Raw genomic sequence first — 20,859 nt, 5'->3', positions numbered from 1 at the left:
GAAAAATGAGTTGACAAAATCTGGGGTGTGACATGAGAACTTGGTCCAAAATAAATTAGATAATTGCAGTGTTTTTTTTTAAAAAAAAAAAACAAAACAGGATTTTTCAAACATATGGCTTTGTTTCAGGCTAATTAGCAGTTTCTACTGCAATCTGATAACAATATGCTGTATGAGAAACTAAAAGGATATGGCTTTAATGTTTTTTTCATTGCTCTTATAGGTTCATCCTTGAACAAAAAAAAAGGCAAGCTAAAATTTTTGTGGTCACAAGAGATTAAAAAATTAATATTCTATATGTGTAACACTGTCTTAAATACAAAGTTCCCTTCAAGAGAAATGGTATAGATTAGAAAAATTCGAGTTGTCATGGCCAATTCTAGTCGCACGCTGCTTATTAAATACAATACACAGGCCTTTTGTGCTTGTATTCAGACAGAGCCTTGTACAGCCTCTGTTTGTAATGCCCTTCTGTCCTGCTGCATGATCCTAAGCGTATCTCAGGTTAAATTGTCATGTTCTGCTATTTCCTGTTTTGAAAGCTGTCCCCGTCGGTTTCCTGCCCAGGAGAATGTCCTCGTCTTTAAGATCCCAATGGTTTACAAAGGCCTGAACACAGTGTGGTGTTCTAAGAAATGCTATTGTTCGTGGTACCGCCTGGTGTGTGAAATTAGGGAGCGAGCCTGGCCAAGTTACGAAACGGAACAAGATAACTTCACAAAGCGTTGGCGTCTGGGAGTTATAAAGTTCTGTTGTTATGGCCTGGCGAGCTCCAGACCCTTCCTTAGTAAGTGCACCAGCTCTCTGTCATTTGGGATAACATCGGGTTGCCAAAAAACTAAAAGGAAACATCTTCACTAAGCCTCCCCAGGGGGCTCACGTCCAAGAAGACTTCATTAGTATGGGCACTGCAAAGCATCAGGAGGTGGATTTAGCTAGGGACTGGATGACCATGGCACACCATGGTGTGGATGTTGATGGAGCTAACAAACCTTGGTGTGCACAGAGCTTGTGTGTGGAGCAGGCTTGGGTCTGGCCAGTCTTGTTAGCATGGTTTCACCACTGTGCCCTGCGAACTGGGGCACCTGCGTTAGGGTAACGCTGTCTTTGGGCCTGAAGAGTCCTTCATAGTCCAGGCCGACCTTCTGAAGAGCCAGTGTGGGAGAGTAACCACATGTGTTACCTCATTTATCTGCAACCTAAATAAGCAGCCCACTGCTAGCTAAGAGTTAACTACTTCTATTTTATAGAGTGCCGGGGACGAATGTCACCACATAATGGGTAAGAAGTGCCAAAAACCAGACACCCTGTCAGTTCACACTGACACACTGAGCAACAGTTTTGCAGCTTCAGTGTCTATTTGTGTCATCTGTGTTTCATTTCCACGTTCTCCTCTTTGTCAGATTACAATCCAGGCTAAAGATGTGGAACCTGTATCCTGCTGTTACCTTGGCAGCCCCTCAAATTCGTCAGTGAGTACGTCCCAGGGCTTCCAGCAAAATCTGTCATGCTGTGCGTGCCCTTCCTCTCTGAGCACAGCTGCCAAACAGTTGTAAATGCCATATGTTCCTGTAAGCAGAAAAGAAATGTAAAGGTTTACGTTTGAAGTGTTGAATCCTGAGGTAAAGTGGTGGTCGGGAGCTTTTGTGTCAGATACGTTGTTTGACATTAGGTCAAAGCTCAGTGTGTTACTTAGTCTGAATTTTTCCTGGGTTTGGGGCAATTTATGGGTGTTCTGATGTCCACCTTGTGAATGTATTAAACTTGTTTTAAGGTTCGTCCCTGTTGAGGGGATTCTTTAAATCCCACTTACACCTTCAGGGCTTAGAGGATTTGAGTAGTATATAGGCTCTGTATGCATGACACAGTTTATCCAGTGGTAAACTTAATCTGGTAGGGAGACAAAGTAAAATTGAGGAAGTTAATTAGTAAAATGCTGGACCTCATGCTGGAGCTTTCATTAGGTCTAATCTAAACTGCAGAGAATTTAACACCCTATTTAAGTATAAACTCACCTTCCTAAAACACAGCATGCAGCCTTCTAGAAAACGTGTGTCAGTACTTCGTGCAATGGCATTAGTGGTTGTTGAAGTGCACTGGAAATATGTTTTATTCCAATGTCATAGTTCTGAATTGGTGTAAAAATGCTTTTATGGAATCAGACTTGATTGTTCTAAAGCTAGGAGCACTCGGGCTTTCTGTTGTTCATATTTACTTAAGCTTAACCAACATGGAGCCCTTTCGCCTTTACTGACCTATTTATCCTTAATTGTCCCTCAAGGATAACGTGGCCTACTTCAGCCATCTGTGGTTAAGTCTAAATGAGTCCTCAAAATTGTTGTCTTTCTTCAGTCCTTATAAAAGCAATTCTGTGTGGCCTGAAGAAATTACACTGAATTTTCTGATCAGAAAATAAAAGTTCTTCTCTAAAAATACGTACTCTAGTTAACTTCACACATTAAAAGAGGGTCTGTTAAGCAGTGACTTTGTCTTTTAATGATTATTTCGTTTACCTGCGGAAAAGCATCTAAGCCATGCTGATTTTAGCGTGTGTGATTCCTTAGTGGTGTGAAACTTGCTAAGTTACTGTACAAAAAGGCTGATGGAAAGGAAATCAGTGTATGTGATACAAGGGGATATGGAAGATGATGCCTGGATGCTTCAGTTCTTATTCTAACATTGGCTATATTCCTTCATCTCCCTTCATCGACAGCATAAGCTTTTTGGAGCAGAAGGGATGTCAGCATATATGATGGAATATAGCCAGCCTTACTGTGCTCCAATCAGCAAATGTTTGATTGTTTTTTCATTTATTTTAAGGAGGAATTGGCATGAAAGTGCAAGTGTGTTATGAGGTGGTAGAGCAGGAGATAATAAGAGATAATGGAGAAGATAGGGACCCCCATATCTAAAGCTGAGTGGGGAGGCAAAGAGAAATGTGATTGTGCATGCTATATGAATCAGTGCAAATGCTTAAAAATAAACAAACTATGGTCCTGTGCTGCTTATTTGGCCAAGAAGCACAAGCAGTGCTGTATACAAGTGCCTCAAGTAGCCATGTTTGGATTTGTGTGGCATGATTTCAAGAGACCTGCTGCTGTGCAGGATAAAGACCTTTGCTTTCCTTTGGGACCAAGGCTTAAGAGCAGCTTTACTGATCACAGTGAGCTGGCACTCGCCTCATCTACAGTATGTCTCTGATAGGAACCCATCTTCCTGGCAGGTTCTTGCTTTGAAAGCAGATGCAAAGAGCTTTTGTGGTCACAGTCCTGTGGTGAGTGAAGGATCTTCAGGACAGGGGTAGGGCTGGAGCAGATATGAATGACCAGACTTGGCATTCTGGGCTGCAGTCATTGCAGGAGACGCCGTGAAGCTTGGAGATGTCCGAAGTTTTGTCAACCCCTTAGACAAAGCTCTTTGGAGTTGCATTCATTGCTCTGTCTGCCTGCTTATACGGCCTTCAAGGTCTCTCTTGCTGACACAGACTAATGCCCAATTATTTTGCCTATGCTTATAAAGCTCCCCAAATCATTTTCATTGTTTTCCTATTCCAGGCTCTGTGATTCTGCTAGTCTTCTCTGCCTCAGGAGCAAACTACAACCATTTGCTTAACACGTTTTTCTTATTATTTATTCATGCCACCTCGCAACCCAACATGCATCTAAATTCTTCTTTTCGTATATACTGCTGGCTTGCTGTGAGATCCTGAAGTTCAATTTTGTGTATCTGATGATTGACCAATTCTGAGCAAGATGAAATATGGTATGAATATTTCAGATATTCCTGAGGCATGAACTAGCAACAGCCAAGACCAAAAGTAAGCATGATAGGAAAAACAACAGATAAGCTTTTCATCAGTGGTATTCTAGATAAGATTTAGGGAGAGTTAACTTGGAAAGGGAGAAGGAAGGACAAATGCATGGGGGGGGAGGGAAACAAAATTTCTTATCTGAACCTTATCTCATGATGAGAAACTTTAACAGGTTCAGCTCCAACAGAAAGACACAGGTTTTCCATGCAGCTTCATCAGTTTCTCTGACGAGAAGGGAGTAAGTATCAAAGTAAAGAGAAGGTCCAAATGCTGTGATTTCAGTGCACGTTTAAAAATCCATTTATTCTAAAAATTCCATCGTAAAATGAAAATGAGGGCAGTATAGTATGCACATTGTTGCATCTATAGCAATTTAGTTGTGTTTTTTGTTTGTTTGTTTAGGGGAAAGCAGTTTCTAGTTTTATGTTTAAAATCAGACTATAAATGTAAGAATTAATGAGAAATGCTGTCTCCTTGCTCACAGGTTATATTCCTGTTATGGGGTGTGACAACATAAGCTGTGTTGGGTGAAATGCAGCTGGTACTGCCAGGAGCTTTATATATAAACATTTTTATTTGGTATTTCAGTGATTTTGGACAGACCACTAGAGGCTGCCCTTGGATAGCAGCACTTCTGAGTGCTTCATTTTTAATTTCTTTTGCTGGAATTCCTTCTTTCCTGTCATTTTTTTATGAACAATTGTCAGCCTAAATTTGGGTTATGTATATTTTTCCTTCTGCAGTTGAAGTGCCTTCAGCTCTCTGTGAACTGGCCCAATAATCCAAAATATCCAAAAATGAATCCAAAATAATCCAAAATAACAAATAGTTCTAGACCAATAGCCTGTTGTCAAAGCACTGTACAGGAATTCCCTAGTTAAACACAGTAATGATGAGATGGCAAATTTTGCCCAAGTTCCAGGGATTTGAGTACAGAGATATAAAGCTGCAGTGCGGTGACTTTACACCAAGCTGGGCATCTCAGGAAGCATGGGCTGAGCCTGTTCATGGATGCTATGCTCCTAGGGGTGGTTTTCCAAGGAGACCAGAAGCAATGAACACGTCCTCAACTCTGCTTCCTGCACTATCTGACTTCTTCAGAGTTTTCAGCTGAAGAGATATGGGTTAAAAAAAAAAAAATAATGACAGAAGTGTTAGCAATTCCATCTTAATTATGCAGAAGTCATCATTGTGTTCCAACTTTGCCCCATGTGTAACAAGATGGGGCACTCTTCATTGTTTCTATGGTTTTGGTTTGGTTTGTGTGTGTTTGTTTCTCTCATAAATGTTACTGGATTAAAAAGTGATATCTGATAGACTGGTTATACACCTCAACAGGAAGTGGTTCCTGGGGGAATCCAAACTGAGATGTCAGGCCTACGGTGTGAATTGGAGCTGAAATGTCATGCCAGTTTGCTTTGGGAGCTCTGGAGGTCTGCTAGATAGCCGAAGAGCTTTACCTGAGTGTTCAGAAATGGTATGTTCATAAACGTTATGCTTGTTAGGAACAGCTCTGTTCTCGGATGCGTGCAGTCATACATCTGTGGCAGACTTTGGCACCAAAATGCTATTTTCTGTCAAAACAATTAAATGTCATCACAGTATCATGCAATTGCATATACAACCATCTTCTGGGAATATGCTTTCATTCTATTTATTTTCTTGGCAGATTTTTTTTCTTTGCCACTGATGTTTTGATAACAATGCAAAACACAAATTTTCTGACATAAAAATAGCAAATGCAATTTTAAAGTTTGATAATTTAGAGCAAGTATAATTAGTTGGAAGATACTACCTTCTGGCTTTCAAAACACTTCCAACTTGCCTTAGGTGTGTAAGTATGATTTGTGCATTTACAAAATATATTTGGAATACCATTTGTAATGTTGTCATTATAAAGCATTATAATGCATTTTTATTTTCCAGGCTATTTTTCAGTTGAATGCTTTTAAGTACTAATTTAAGTGGCGGGTTTTAGAAAACATCTGAAATGGCAGCAGCATTACAAAGCAGTATTCAGCTTAGATACTGTGTTAAAACCTACAGGCTCCCTTACCAATTGAAACTAGCAAGTTCATTGTCCAGTGTAGAGCTCAAACAATGCCTGGTTTATAGTTTTATTTCAGTTCCTGTAATCGCTAAATTGATTTCTTTGTGTGCCTTCTACAGTGAGGCTGGGTATTATGAGCTATAAAAGCCTGTGATATCTGAAGCTTTCAAACTGGGGCTTTGTGGAGCATGATATAGCCTCCTATTTCCATCACTTACTCAAGAAAGCACAAAACCATTTTATTTTCCTTAAGCGTTGTGGTTACCAAGGGTAAGAAGTCATTAATCTCGGTCTCACTTTGGATAGTCAGAAGCTGTCAAAGATCAAAATACAAAGATTAGATCAAGTAAAAATATATGTGAAAATTAAGAAGTAGAATACCTTTCAAAAATTACAGGAAAGTGTCAAATCTGATTTTGTTGTTGTTGTTTTGTGTTCTCATTCTTACTGCCTTTTTTAAAAAAAAAAAAAAAATACCCAGCTGGTCAGTTTGTATTGGAATCAGATGGATTGGCCAGTTTTGAAACAAAGTAGGTGTTGCAATAATGAACGATGAAGAATTAAAAGACAGTGAAACTGCTATCTAATTACTACCAGTGCCTAGGTACTAGACTTTTTTAATGTTACGATTTAACTTTTTTTTCTTTGAGTTCATAAACTATTGAATTCTTCTGCTCTAGGAAGTACTGCATCCTCTAGAACATACCGAAAACTCAAATAGAAGTCTTGATTTTCCTATATAAAGGGCATAAGGATGGGAGACATGGGACAAGGCTATGCTGGGGGAATTGTTGCTGCTCTTCATTTTGATGGAAAACCTGTATGAAAACAGCTAACGTGAAACCAACCTTAGAGTTCCTGTCACCATAGGGCTTGACTGATTGTTTTTTTCATAATTGCTGTAGCAAAGATTGGTTTATTAATACCACATTCTTCACTTTATTATCTGACTGTATTCTAGAGCCTATAAAAGCCATTAAGGAGAAGGCAAGTCTCCGCTTTCATTCTTTGCCAAGGCATTGATGTTTTCATTTTTTTGAATCTGTGAGACATTTAGGATAAAGAAAGTTCTTGCCCCCCCTCCCTCACTTCCCTTGGAAGACATCCTTTGCAGTGGCAGCAGAGATGGGAAGTAGTCTTTGAAGTGGCTGAGATTCAATCAGTTGAAACGCATCTTAAAATGTAGGATGCAAAGTTTCTCTTGGGAAATGATAACCTTGGTAGTATTGTCTGGTTTTCTACAGCCTCTTCCTAAGCAAAGTAACAGGGAATGCTGTTCTTGATTACCCTAACCTGTGCTCTGATGGCTGAATATAGGATGATATATATACGGGATGATACCATTCTGCCTTCAGAGCAGTAGCTGCTGGGAGGATTTTCATCATTAGGGCATGATGGGAACAATTGATGCTTGAAGTGCTCAGGCTATAGGACTGTCTACTTTTCATACGATGAACCTGTTTGAGCTCCAACTTATCATTTTCTGCACTAGACACAAGTCTACCTTTAAGAATGATAGATAGATAGATATAAAATTTTTAGAGCTGGTCCACACAACCTTTCTCATGACATACACAAGTCTAAATGTAGCTGCTATATGGACAGGGTGGCCAGTACCATTCCTAAGATGATCTGTCACCATGTCTTGTATGGTTGCCCCTTTTGTGGTGCAGTAGGATGGTCGGTGATGGGCAGATGGGCCAGTTCCACAGTGCTTCCTACATAGGGCCTACATGTTGTATACCAGAAGGGTATTGTATATTATATGTTGTATACCAGAAGGTTGTATACCAGAAGGTTTTGTGAGCAGCTTGAAGAGATACTACATTTCTTCAAGCTATGTCCGCATGTCACTGATTCTTATTGATGATTAGTGATGAGCTACAGAGTGAGTAAGCTTTAAGAGCTGGGGTATTAGGGATCCATAGACCGCTTCTAATGTGGTGATTTGCCTGCAGTTCACTGCAGTCTCTGCCTTGGTGTAGTTGATGCAGTAATTCCTCACAGAGTACTACTGAAGTCCTACTGCTGAGATAGCTGTTCAGCCATTGAAAGCAAGAATTCCTAGTCCTTTTGTGTGTATAGGCAGATGTAGTCAAGGTAGGGAATGATCCTGAGTATAATGTAAGCCAACTGTTTAATAGTAAGACTTTAAGACTGAAATTAATTTGTATTAAACTGGAATTGCTTAACCTGAAATGTTGCCCTGCATTTCAAACATCCTCAAACAAGATATTATCAAGCTACTGTGACAAACCTGAAGATTTGCTCTGTTTTGTTGGTAAGAAAGAGCAACAACTGCAAGCAGTTTCCATACAGCAGTGTAAAAGCAATAGGAACTTATTTGTGTAGCAGTTGTCACCACCCATAGCTCGGAGAAATGCAGGGATCTTTCAGATGGTGACTATGTAATTGCTTCCACATACCCCAGAGGGAAGTTCCTTTCTGCAGTCCTATGTACTGTAAGCTCTCCCACCCTTTCCCCCAGGTGCATGAGATCATAAGTCTTGCAAACTAGACAGGGAGGGAGATGTCCCTATAATCTAAAGCTGAGGAGCCACTAAGTGGAAAATTCAGGTCCTGCTCTACATGGAAAAGCCAGTGCTTGTTGGGCAGGTACTTCATCTTCGCTTTCTCACCATCCCCACATGGTGTTGCACTGGTTCACCAAGGAGGAGGGAGCGGACTGAGCAGAAAGTCTACCCTGTGCTGCATTTTCTCCCATTATCTGTTGTCTGCGGCCCCTACTCCCCTTGCCCTGCTTTCTACCTTTCTGGCTTGACCTTTGTGAGCTTGCTGGACGTATTCCCTGCAGAGCTGGGGTGGTTTCTCTGCCTTGCTAAAAATGTTCTGTTCTTTGTGCTGGTGAGTAAACAGAAGAACAGACCTTAACTCGTGATGTATTTCTTGTGTTAGGAGGGAAACAGAGGAAGGAAACACTGAATTGGAATTACAAGCTTATAATTTATCTTTCAGAAAGTACACCGGATACAAGTTAATGCATTTACAATAAAAAAACAGAGGTTGTAAGGGAAATGTCAAGGAGCCCTAATAGGCAGGTGCTTCTGCTAAGCTTGCCTGCTGTTTCGCACTGTAAGGGTTGGCTTCCAGTCATTTATAAAGCTGCCAAATTTTCTTTCCATTCCTGATGCCTCACCTGAGGTTTTTTGTTTTAATATTTGGCCACGTATCAGGTTGTTCCCAAGGGGCGAGGGAACAATTCACTGTGCTTTCAAAGGCTGAACCAGCCCTTTGTTTGAGAAGCTCAAGTGTCTCTATCCTTTGGTTGGGGACTTGATGCTTAGGAGAATGAGGGCCTTTGTGTCAAGAAAATACCTTCAGAAAAATCTGCCTAAATCACAGGTCACAGATTCTTGGGAGTTAGTAGAGTCTTATCAAAAGTGTCCTGCCCTGCCCAGGGCCTGAGCAGGGGCTTCACCATGTCTGGTGGGACGCAGTGGCAGCAAGCTGCTCTTGGGACCAGGCAGCATGGAGTGAGGCTGGCTGAAGTGATGAATGGCAGAAGCAAACACGGGTGGTGCTGACAAACCCATTGGAGCATGATACAGATGCATGGGAAGACCTGGGATAAGTCTGAGTGCAACACAACTGGAGCAAGGCATGGGGTAAAGCTCTGCGAGCAGGAACAGGCTGTGTCCATCAGAGGCTGCGTCCGTTCCTCTGCTGAGCCACACGCACAGAACAGAAGCCAAAATGCTTTCATCTCTGACAAATGGAGGGGAACAGGTCAGGAAATGAATATTTGGGTAGAGTGGAACAAATACAGCTGAGGGAAATTGGGGCAGGTGGCACTCGGTTAAATCAGGAGCCAATGAAAAATTGAAAACATGCGTGTTATCGGAGTACCATTCATCACAGAATGGAGGCGTCTTGGAAATTGTCTCATAACTGTGTATGCAGGTGTGGGTGGTGGGGAAGACAGGGAAGTTGAGCAAGGCTGGACTGGCAAACAGACCTGTTTCCAGTGTTTACTTGTTCTTGAATACGTAGCTTTGTTGTCTTCATAGTGTTCTCGGCTTTGTTGGCTTCCTAGTGTTCCCAACTTTGTCGTACACAACGTCTCAGTTGGGTTTGTTGCTTCCTGCCTACCACTTGCTGGAGCTGGATCGCAGACTCAATCGCCAGCCCTTTGCAACGAGACGCTGCTGTCAGGATAACAAATCTTTTTCCCACAGTAACTGTTTGAAAGTCCCTTTCCTTCAGAGCATCTGAAGTAATAAACATAAACTTAGGAAGAGCTGAATGTGTGAGGGGAACTGTTATGTTACCTTTCTGATATTTTCTGGTAACAAGCTGGAGTTCTCCTTTTACCTTTTATGTTTTTCTCCATGCTTTCCTGTCTCACATCCTTCTGTATGACATGTAAAGGTTTTTGAGGGCAGGGAGGGTCAAATTTTGACTTAGGAGTTGACAGGTTATGTATTTTTGAGTAACATAACTCAGTGAAAGGTTCAGAACAGAGCATTTAATTTTTTAGGCAACCTGGTAAGAGGGCTAATGGCTTGAAGTCAGGTGCTCAAGACTTTGCTGCTGAGTCTCTTCTAGCCAGCGCTGGGAAATGGTGGCTTTTATTTCTGAGCCTGGAGGGGAGCCTTCTTCTGAATCAAAAAAGGCTGGCTAAGGACACCTTTTGGGCTATCTTGGAGATGTGTTTTCCTTTGTCAGCTCTCCCACTTCGGTAATACTTGTCTTTGACATTAGGCTCTGCCAAATGTCAGGTGCTGAGGCAGGTGATGAACGCTTGTCTGTGCGGAGCTGGTGTCCGAATCTTCTCCAGGTCCCCAGCTGAGCCTGTCCTTCCCTGTGCCCTGAAAAGAAGTCTGATTGTTCTATCAGAGGCTTTAATTTTATTCCTGTTACACAACAATGTCAGTAGGTTCTGGAAATGTGATGTAGACATTGTATTGTTCTGTGGGATCTGAGATTGTGCTTCGCACTGAGGAAGTATGCAGAAATTTCAGGGCTCTTGGGGACTTCCACTGATTATGGAAAACAGCTCTTTTGGAGTCTTAAAACTTTCAAATGCAAACTGTTGTGGGAAAAGTCATAGCACGTTTTGGACTCCATTCATTCACGTTGGGCTGTGCGACCCAACGAGTTTGGTTTGTTACCTGGTCATTGTGGAACATGCTTGCTATTCGCATTTTATTTTGCTCAGTGACTAAACATTAAAATGGTGGGAAGTTTTAGTGGGGTACATGAAAATGCTTAAAAGCAATCTAGATCCTTTTCTTCCTCTTGCCCTTCAAATCAGGAAAGAGAAGGAAGAAGGGAAGCTTTAGTAAATAGTGGAAATTTACTGTAGTGGTAAGCATATTCCTAATATAAAGCCCCGTTTGTCTGCAAGCATTATTCAGGCTTACCAGGCAAGCACTCGGATGTTGTTTATCAGCGTTATCCTAACCCGGAGGCAAGAGTTAAGTAACATGCGCTGAATGTGGGCAGTGAGGAGGGTGGCTTTTCAAATATTCCTGTGTTAAAATGACTTATTTTCTGCTTTTGAAAGAAAGTAAGTGTTGATGTTTCTTTGCACTTCCGATTATTTGTTCCTCCAAAAATATCTGGTCTGTAAACCTGAGAGATGTACAGCTCCGAAAGGAGAGGGGATGGACTGTAAGTCATGTTTAAATTTGCAGTTTTAAAGATCAGCTTTAGATGCCACATCCGGATGCTTGTAATTTTCATTCTCCTTGACATCCTCCTGTTATTATGCTATCAGCACAATCCTATAAAGCAAAGCAGGTATTTTCATATGATTCAGCAATTTTGAATACAGGATCCTAAAATTGTGTTGTGTTGATTTTATCTTATATTTTTAAGGTACGATGACGACAAATCAATACATAATATTTCCCAGAACTTCACATAGTAGAGCCAGCAGGCCCTGCAGTAAAATTAATATCTGCAATTAAAGTGCAGCAGAGAGATTAAAAACATCGAAATAGACAAGAAAAAAACAAAGTCAAGTCTGTCTGCCTTGTATTTGCCTGTCGTTTTCGTTTTGATTGCGATTGGCCGGCAAGGTCTGCTGCTGGCATTACACAATTGGCTTAGATGGGAAATTACAAAACAGGAGCAGATCCCTTTATTTGTACTCGGTAGCACATGCAGCTGAGCACAGGCAAACAAGAAAGGTCACCCGTACGCCAGGATTTGAGTGCTCCTTCTCACAGATGTTTCCATTTCAGAGAAGTGCAGCTTATCTCATTTTTATGATCTGTGACTTTGAGTTTTTAAATGCCACAGGGATTTCTTGCTTTGGTGAATGTCAAAATGTACCTGAAAACAAGCTTGTAACCTGGAAGCAGGAGAGAATTTCAGATGCACAGAGCAATATCGTGGAATGATCAGAAAGACCTGCGTTTTTAAAGCATTTTAAATATTAGTAAGGAGGAAGACAATCCAAACAGAAGGTTGAAAGCAGACGCAAAAGGAGAATGACTTTGTTGTTGAAAACAGCATGAAGCAGGGATTATATCAGCACCAAAACAATGGAGAACCAAAGGGTGTTGTTTTCATCTGAAATAATACCTGCACAAGACATGTGAAAATTACCTTTCATGGAAAAAGAACAATTCATGATTTGAATATGGTTTGAAGTTCTGTGGGACATACTTGGGACTGCTGCATCTTTCCAATGGTGTGTAGTATGTGTTCATCTAAATACCTTAAATAATGAAGATTCTGCACAAAAGGGTCAAGCTGCCTTTTTTTTTTTAACCTAGCTTATAACTCTGCTTTTTGGAATGAGAGAACCAGAGGAGTTTCATTAGTATTTTTAACTGAACTTTCTTTTTTTTTCCTTCTTTCCTCCTCCAAACTTAGTTTGCGAGATGCTGGGATTGGATTTATCCTTGTCATAGACCGCAGACAGGACAAATGGACCTCTGTGAAAGCTTCCATACTGCGGATAACAGTGAGTACTGTTTTACATTAACTCCTTAAAAAAACTTCCCATGTTGAACCTTTCCCTTATAAATAGAAAATCAGCAAGCACTTTTTCTTCAGCAAAATGTTAGCTGATATATGACACACAAAGTATGCAGTTCTTTTGTGTCCCACCTGACTGGGGCCAAGCATCATGTGTCCTTGTCGTGCTTTTAATGCAGTTTGCAGCTCATAACATCAGCCTAAGAGGGCACTTGGAGAGCACGTGCTTGTGCGCGCGCGGCGTATGGCTCTCCCAGGTGGGAGCTAGTCCTTGCGTGGGCTGCCTGTGCATCTTGCTGAGCTTCAGATCTGCTTCTCACTGGCTGAGAATTTGGGGCCTGACTTAGTTTACCTCTTGTCCAAGAAAATCAGGTTTAGAAGATTAAAAGATGGTCTTGTGATGTTTGAATAAAAACAAGGGTTACCTTTAAGCCGAAATATCTTAAATACACACTCTCATCGATCTATAACCCCACACTGCTACTTTCAGTCTCTACTCCATTTTAATAACTATTTTTGAATATAAAACTAAATCTTAAAGCTGTTTTTCTTACACAAGTAGGAAAATACATTTGTATTTATCAAGTGGTCAAGTGGTTGTAATACTGCTTGTTTTCTTTTTGTCCTGGCTTGAATCGTTAGTATTTATAATCTTTCCAGTAAGCGCTGACAGAGCTGTAAGAATCTTTATTTTTTTTTATTGCTTCATCATTTCAAAATTTTAGCTTCATTACATAAGTTCAATTTTTGTTTGGCCCCATTTTGACCAAAGAGTTGCTTGTTTGTTGCAAGTTAAAAGGTGCTTATTTAAAGGTACTTTAAGGTAAAGGTACTTCCTACTTAGTACTTACTACTAAAAGTACTTCCACTATATAACTTTTGTAAATGAATTTGTAATGACCTGCAAAGCAACTTTTTCCATGATAAATGTTTTAGGGATGTTAAAACGTTGAAAATATACAGAAATATTAGCAAAATTCACTTCTGCAACTCACTTTGAATTTCTGAGATGCAGCATTGAGCAGATTTCAATAGAGCAAGCCAATAGCTTAACTTGGGGTTATTAAAGAAAAAGGATTGTATCTCTAGAGTCTGTCAATCACTTTTCTCCAATGGGCACTGTTTTGCCTAGAAGCTCAGTGTGCAGAACCTGACTGTAATTGTAGTGACTGTGTTGGTGCCTAATGCTTTTGCCTGGAGGAAGGGTCTTAAGTGCAGAGTGCACTGATGGTTGCAGTGCTTTTGATGACGGGTCACTTCTCTTTTTTCTCATTCTTTTGTGAGCTTTATTTAAAAGATAAATCATTATTCCTAACTGAATTCCTAACTAACCTATTAGGTGAACTGTCTTTTCCTATATTTGCTTCTTTTGCTAAACTTGCTCAGCTTTGGGTGTGTATTTCATCTGTGGATGCACGTGGCAATACTCCTGTTGGGTTTCACAATAATCACATCATCCCTTAACGCTTGAAAGTTTTACCCTCCCATTCCAAAAAAAAAAAATATAGTGACAAGTCCTTATCTGCCATTGTCCACTGTATCTTTAGTATAGTATTTGCTATAATTGAACTCTAAGTAGGTGTCTGCTGTCCATTCATTTAAAAAAGAAGAAGAAAAAACATAACGCAAATCTTGTGCCAATGTCATGAGGGTTTCTCTGGGTTTTGCTGACAATTATTTTAAGTGGCTCAAGGGTAACTAGAGGCTTAAATCCTGTTTGTTTGTTTTTCCTATCCATCATATAGTCAGATGCTTGATCACCAACAGAAGACTGCCATTTGGGCTCTTCAGAAAACACTTTGTATCTGAAAGCCTGTTACCTCTAGAAGATGTGATTGCTGATTGCTTAAGCTTATTGCTGTGTATGAGGATATTAGTCTCACGTTATTTGAGAAGAGAGTTTCAGCTGTTGGCTCATTTGTACTAGCTCCTGCAATGTCTACCCTGCCACCTTTCCTGATTTTTTTTCTCTGATCACACTGAGGGGATTGACCCTTTTGATCAGAGATGCTAGGAGAGGGTGCAGTAGCTGGAGCATTGCCCAACAGGAATATCCTGTCTAGAGCATCTGCCCATCACTGATATCCTAGCAACTTTAAAAAATATATTTGTAAGCAGTGAGCAGCTGCTAAACAAAAATTCTTACTAATGTGTGTTTTTGTGTTGTGAAGAGTTTTGACTATAAGATAAAACACAAATGTGTGTGTGAACCACACACACTGGTAAATACTAGTAGGTGTTGGAAGTATGCTTTGAAACAAAGCTAATAAAGAAAGAATCGTTGTTGTTGTTTCAACCTGAAATTAATGTGAAAAATCTTTCTTTTGCTGTGGAAAGAAGGCATGGCTTCTGAATGAGACTGTAAGGAGGAGCAGTCACGTAACCTGGTAAAATGGTTCCATATTGTCCAATCTGAAGATGGGTGAATGATGAACGCCCGACAAGCAGATCTCCTTTTCATGTGGTCATAAATGACTCTCCCCAACCCTACCACCCTTTTTTCTCTCCTAGTGCTATCAGACCCAAGGAAGCAATATTTAGTCCACAGAGTAGGAGCAAAGCATAACACTAATCAATGTGTTTTGGGGTTTCACGCTGCTCTGTTCATAGTTCCAGTGTGCTTTCTTAAAACAAAAACAGTAACAAAAACCTATGGCTTCACCTTGTCTGCATCTACATCTGTTGTGCTGCCTTCACTGTCTTCCTCCATCTTAAGGTTTAAGTGTGAGCTCAGCCATTTGTACGAACAAAATGCACACTCAGCATCATTAAAAGTTTCACTCACAGCCATCCATCAGGCACAGGTTGAAAGTCCAGAGGAAATAAACTTCCTTACACATGCAGTTTAGGGAGTAACATCTGTGTGGGCAACAGCTCTTGAAGAAGCAGTTGGTATGAAGGTCACTCAGGTAGTGAGAAAGTGGTACCCAGTTATGCAGGTTTGCAGCCCTTTCTAAATGTGACAAGGCTTGGGTTTCATCCAACCTCCTGTAGAAGTTTGCTTTGTGATTTGCTATCTTCAGTGTAGGATGCATTGCATGCAGGTTTCATGCTTTCTGTTTTGGACTGCATTGTCCAGAGCACAGTGTTTTTCTAGCTGCTCAAAACACAGTGCTCACTGTAACAGAGGCCTAGCCCATTAATTGCTTTGAAGATTAGGGCCAAGACCTTAAGCTGGCAGTAGAAGACTAGAAGCCAAAGGAGAGACTGAAGTGCTAATACCAGCCTAAACCTTACAGGAGCCAGACAGTCCTGTTTTTGTGCCATCTGGAGTCTTATCGTTGGTTTGACATCCAAGGTGAGAAACAGTGAATTACAGTAATCCAACATTGGGTTCTTTGGCCTTGTTTGTAGAGAGAGAAATTGAGTTTCTTAGTGAGTTGATGATGGAGGATAGATGTGTTTCATAACCAATGCTCCATGGTCATGAAAGGCATTATTTTATGTTATGGACAGGATTTCCTGCTAGCCCAGTATCTTGCTAGCTCTTTGCATCGTGTCCTGAAAACTCTAACGATACTTAACAGTTAGTATGGGTTATGTTTGAGAAAACTGTTCTTTCAGCCCCCAGTCAAGTTTCTTATCAAAGGCATTTTTGCTCAGGTTCAAAACAAACTCTTGACAGTATGATTAAGCTATAACGCTATTTGTATGAATTTTGTAGCTATTGTTCTGAATGGTTCTAGTAAATGATAGACCAAAATGGTTATTTTGAGATGCTGTATGCTTTTGTCTTTATTGCTTTGAATGTTTTGAAAGCATCATATGTTCAGGCACTTTCACAGTTTTCCTGGTATAGTCAGCCTTTTTTGCTTTTTATTACATGTTTTTTTAGTACAAAAAAAAAGGGGGGGGGGGAGAAGAGACTTAAACTCTGAAAAGAGACTTGAGAAGAGACTTAAACTCTGAAAGCAGGGTCATAATATCACAAGTAGTAATATCACCTAATGCAAACCAGCTCAGTGTTTTTAAAACTAGAGATCAAACTGGTCTTATGAATTGTTTTTAATTCAGGATTCTTCCTTGACAAGAACCCTGTGTGAAAGCCTTCATTCTAACCAGGAATAAACAGTTTTTCCAAAAAAAAAAAAAAAAAAAAGGCTGGGGGGAACACCACCTACTTATTAGCTCCTTTATACACAGAAATAGAAGTATTTTGGAAAGAAGTGTCCTGTGGCTTATGGCATACCACTAAGCGAAGAGGAAAAACACCACCACAAGGATTGGTAATGTGGGTACATTGAGGCAGTTCATAAAGTGCAAAACAGTGCTGTTCCATGTATTTTAATACGGAACAACTGAAGCTGAGTTAAGAATTAGCTCTTTGGTGGCTCACGCTTTTCAGATAAGATTTCTGAAAGCTGGCTGTTTACCTAGGAAGGGGAAGGGAAAGAGGCTTGGGTTAGCTGTTTATCAGAGCAGCTTTCCTTTGCTGTGTAGGAGTATAAAACGTTCCTGAGTACCGAGGCAGGCAAGTGAATTGCTCTGTGGGATTGAACAGCAGCAACTTTACTGACTGAGATGCAGTTAAAACAAAGTATGTATAGCTTTGTATGTAATTCCTCTGTATAATAAATAAGCCCGAGGCACCGCAGGAGGAAACTTGAGATGTGAAAACTCAAGTGTTGTTTGTCCTTTCCAAAAGCTCCCCCCCAGTGTATGCCGCTGAAGGCTGTAGTGACTGACACCTGGCTGTAGGCCCAGGCCACAGCGCCATTCGGCCTACGTGCGGGCAGCTTCTCCATAGGAGAACCGAGGAGGATTTTGGCAGCACCACATCCTATCTTACTGCCTGCCTGCCCCCACTTTGGTGACTGTTGTAAAATATGCAATTCAGTGAGATTATTCCTCCTTTGAAAGTGACTTCTGCCCGCTAGTTGGTCAGGCAAGAGTGGGTGGGATCGCCCTTCAGCCTGGCTGCTGGGGCTAAGATGGCGTAGCGCCTTCAGCAGCTCCTTGTTGGGAGCTCCTGTATCAGCAGGGTCAGTACTGGTGCTACAGGCAGATGGTGTGTCATTAATTTTCTGAGAAGGAAAATGGTGATCAAGATTATATGCACTAAATTTTACTGTTAAGGCAGCTCCTGTTTTGCTCAGCAAGTGAAGGTTCTTCCCATGTTCCAGGTTTGGGGTAGCCTTAGAGCAGCAAAGATCTCCTGTATTGGAAAGTTTTGCTTTAGGAGTTATGCTGTTTGTAAACTCTGGATCTGTTCGGATCTGTTTCAAGTCTGATGATCACGTGCATCTGTATCTTCTTCTATATCTTTGGAATCAGCACTTGCCTGCCTGGATGTGGAAGTGATGAAGAGAGATGAACAGACAAAGTTAGTCCCACAAAGTGTTGCGAAGCATCAAACAAATGCCAGTGCTGATGCAAGTGAGATAAGGGAATATGTGGGCCAGGCTAGGATAGAATAGGTACTACACTGATTTAAGTAGAGGATACTAAAAATATGACAGTGTTTGGGAGTGTTTTGGTTTTTTTCTCTTTGTTTGCTTCCCTGGTCTCTTTTGCATAGTATTAAAGTACAATAGTTGAGACAAGATAATGGGGGAGCAGTTAATATTAATTAATCCAGTAAAGAAAGATGCTTTTGGAAAAAAACAGTTTTCAGGTTTCTTCCTGAGGACACAGCAACGTTCAGTGACTTTACTAAAACAAACCTCGAAGGCACTTCATTTTATGACACTGCTAAATGCACATAAATATTTATGTCTGTGTGTAACACTTGGTGCAATGCCATTGAGAAGTCATTGTTTGCTGTGTCTGCTTAGGATACAATGGCTTCAAACAAACTTGCTGCTGGACTGGAATGGAGTTCTTTTTGTTCTCTCTTGTTCAGGCTTAAGTTGACTGGTTGATGAAGTTCAAATCCATCTCAGGATTGCCTGTTGCATCATGTCATTGTCTCTGCAAGTCACCAGAGCTTTTGGGAGGGGAGAGGGGGTGCAAAAAAAAACACAGGAAAACAGTGATATTTGGGCAGTGAAGATATAAGCTCAGATAAACGGGAATAGCTGGCACTGGTCCAACATTGTTTACTGTGGCAATCCTCCCTTTTTTGGTTGTTGTTTCACAAAGTTTGATTTGTGGATTTGACTCCTGGCCATGCTCAGCAGTCAGTAGCATTTAACACTGCTTTGTATTTGCTTGAAAAAATGAAACCAAGTGGGAAACTGGAGTCAGACTAGGGCAGGTAAGAACAGCATTGTAGACAAAGTTAGAATAATTGAAAATTTCAGCTTTTGCTGAAAGAGAAAGGAAACTCTTCACATGTCTTTAATGGGAATTATTCTGAGTGGTGCACAACTGCAGTGATCTCAGCAGCATTGTTTAGGCACGCTGAGACGGAGAGTAATTGTAACGTGTGTATATGAACAAGAAGACCCTATTTTATTTAGTTGTACAACTAAACTGTGTATTTCATAAAAGCTAATATACAGTTTAGAAAAGTTTACTCTTGCTTTGCAGTTGGCTACTGCTGTTTGCATCATTAACAGTTAAAATATTTGCTATAAGACTGTGGCTTTGAAGTCTAGACTACAGTCACAAAGTATAAAACTGAGAATTTAAAGTTAGAATGAAGAAATTCATCACTCACACATGTAACTAAAATTTTGCATTTACTGTGTAAAGTCTGCCATGTTTCAAAACTTCACAATTTCACTCTTATGTCTCTGATGTATCTACTAAACTCGAAGCAAACACCTATTATTTTTTCAAAATGTGTAATCTAAAAGCTTCATGGAGCTTTTTATTATGAAATGTTGGTATTACCACTGAATAAATTCCATTTTTTTGGAAGTCGGAGCTGAAAAACAGCTCAGTGAGAGTCTGCACGCTACTGTTAAAGGCACAAAATAAATTGGTGTAAATCTAAATGAATAGACTATAAAATTATCATTCTAAAAATATTATTCAAGAGTTTTAATTTTTTTAAATGGTCTATTCTTGCAGTGTTTCTTAGTATGAGTTAAATCACTTGCTTAAATTGTGGTCATCTTTGTTACAATAACTTAGATCATTTGTTTACTGTTTTTCTTAATTTTTTCATCTGAATACAGTCAGGAATTTTCTATAAAAAGTCTGTCCTCTGTTTCATAACTCTGAGTTAATAAGTCCACAGAGAAAGATTGTTTGCAGTGCAGGGATGGAAAGCTAGTGTGGGCGAACAGAATTACCTGGATTCCATCCCCAGCCCTCTGACAGACTCCACTGGGACTGAATCACTGGACTTTCTAGAAAACTTTGGCCATCATTTGAGTGGAGGCAGACTGTAAAGCACAAGTCTTTTAAGGATCCTAATCAATTTGAGATCTCTGAATACCTCGGGAACCACAATGAATCCATGAAATCTTTCAGAAAGTTTTTAACTATTTGCCTCTTTAAAACTTTGTAATTTCCAATGCTAAAAACTTGGAAGCCTGAAAAATGTGTTTTAAACCAGTCTACAGCCGTCCAGCTCCTAACAATTTCACTAGGCACAAAAATGGACCATAGCATTACAACTTCTTGAGTCAATGTATGTTTGGTTGGTTGGTTTTGGCTGGCTGCCTTTTTTTTTTTGTAATTCTGTTTGCTATAAATATGACAGTTTCCATGTTGCATAGGGGGAGAAGACTTGTGTGATTTCAAGAATGGCTAAATGCTATGTATGTGAACTTCTGCCACAGCAGAGGTTAATTTTTTGTAATTTAATGCAGTTTCTTTGCTTTCCTTCTCCTCTCTTCTGTGTTCTCCATATCATTTGTAGAACTGAGGAAGATCCATCAGGCTACAAGTTGAAAGATGATGAGGAAAGAACAGATGAGGATTGTGGGTTTTTGTCTGCAAAATTCAAGCTTACTTCTTCTATGCTACTGCCTGAGAAATTCAGTCTTGGTGGAAATAGTTTGTGTGGGCAACTAGCAAGGCAGTATATGCACAAACAAGAAATTCGTTTTTACGTATTCAGATAATAATGGAGGTTTCTCTTGGCACCCTCTATTAAAGAAAAGATAAGGTAACCATGAAAGTACTGTTGAAAAAGTACTAAGCCATCGCTGTT

At 40.3% G+C, this 20,859-nt stretch overlaps 1 protein-coding gene across 21 annotated transcripts in view; it reads left to right on the top strand.

The window, feature by feature from the left end:
- Nucleotides 1-20,859, top strand: part of MCF2L (MCF.2 cell line derived transforming sequence like) — a 161,774-nt gene that overhangs the window by 108,793 nt on the left and 32,122 nt on the right. For 20 of the 21 annotated variants that reach the window (XM_083834901.1, XM_083834916.1, XM_083834915.1 and 17 more), the window contains one exon: nt 12,708-12,798. In XM_083834901.1, coding sequence (XP_083691027.1) covers nt 12,708-12,798 — 91 coding nt within the window. Of the gene's footprint in view, nt 1-11,950; nt 12,523-12,707; nt 12,799-20,859 lie in introns of those variants that run through there. The other variant, XM_083834911.1, reaches the window with a different exon arrangement.

Source organism: Anser anser, assembly GCF_964211835.1.
Source record: "Anser anser genome assembly, chromosome: 1".
Classification (NCBI taxonomy): Eukaryota; Metazoa; Chordata; class Aves; order Anseriformes; family Anatidae; genus Anser; species Anser anser.
This window is presented reverse-complemented; position numbering and strand designations above follow the sequence as displayed.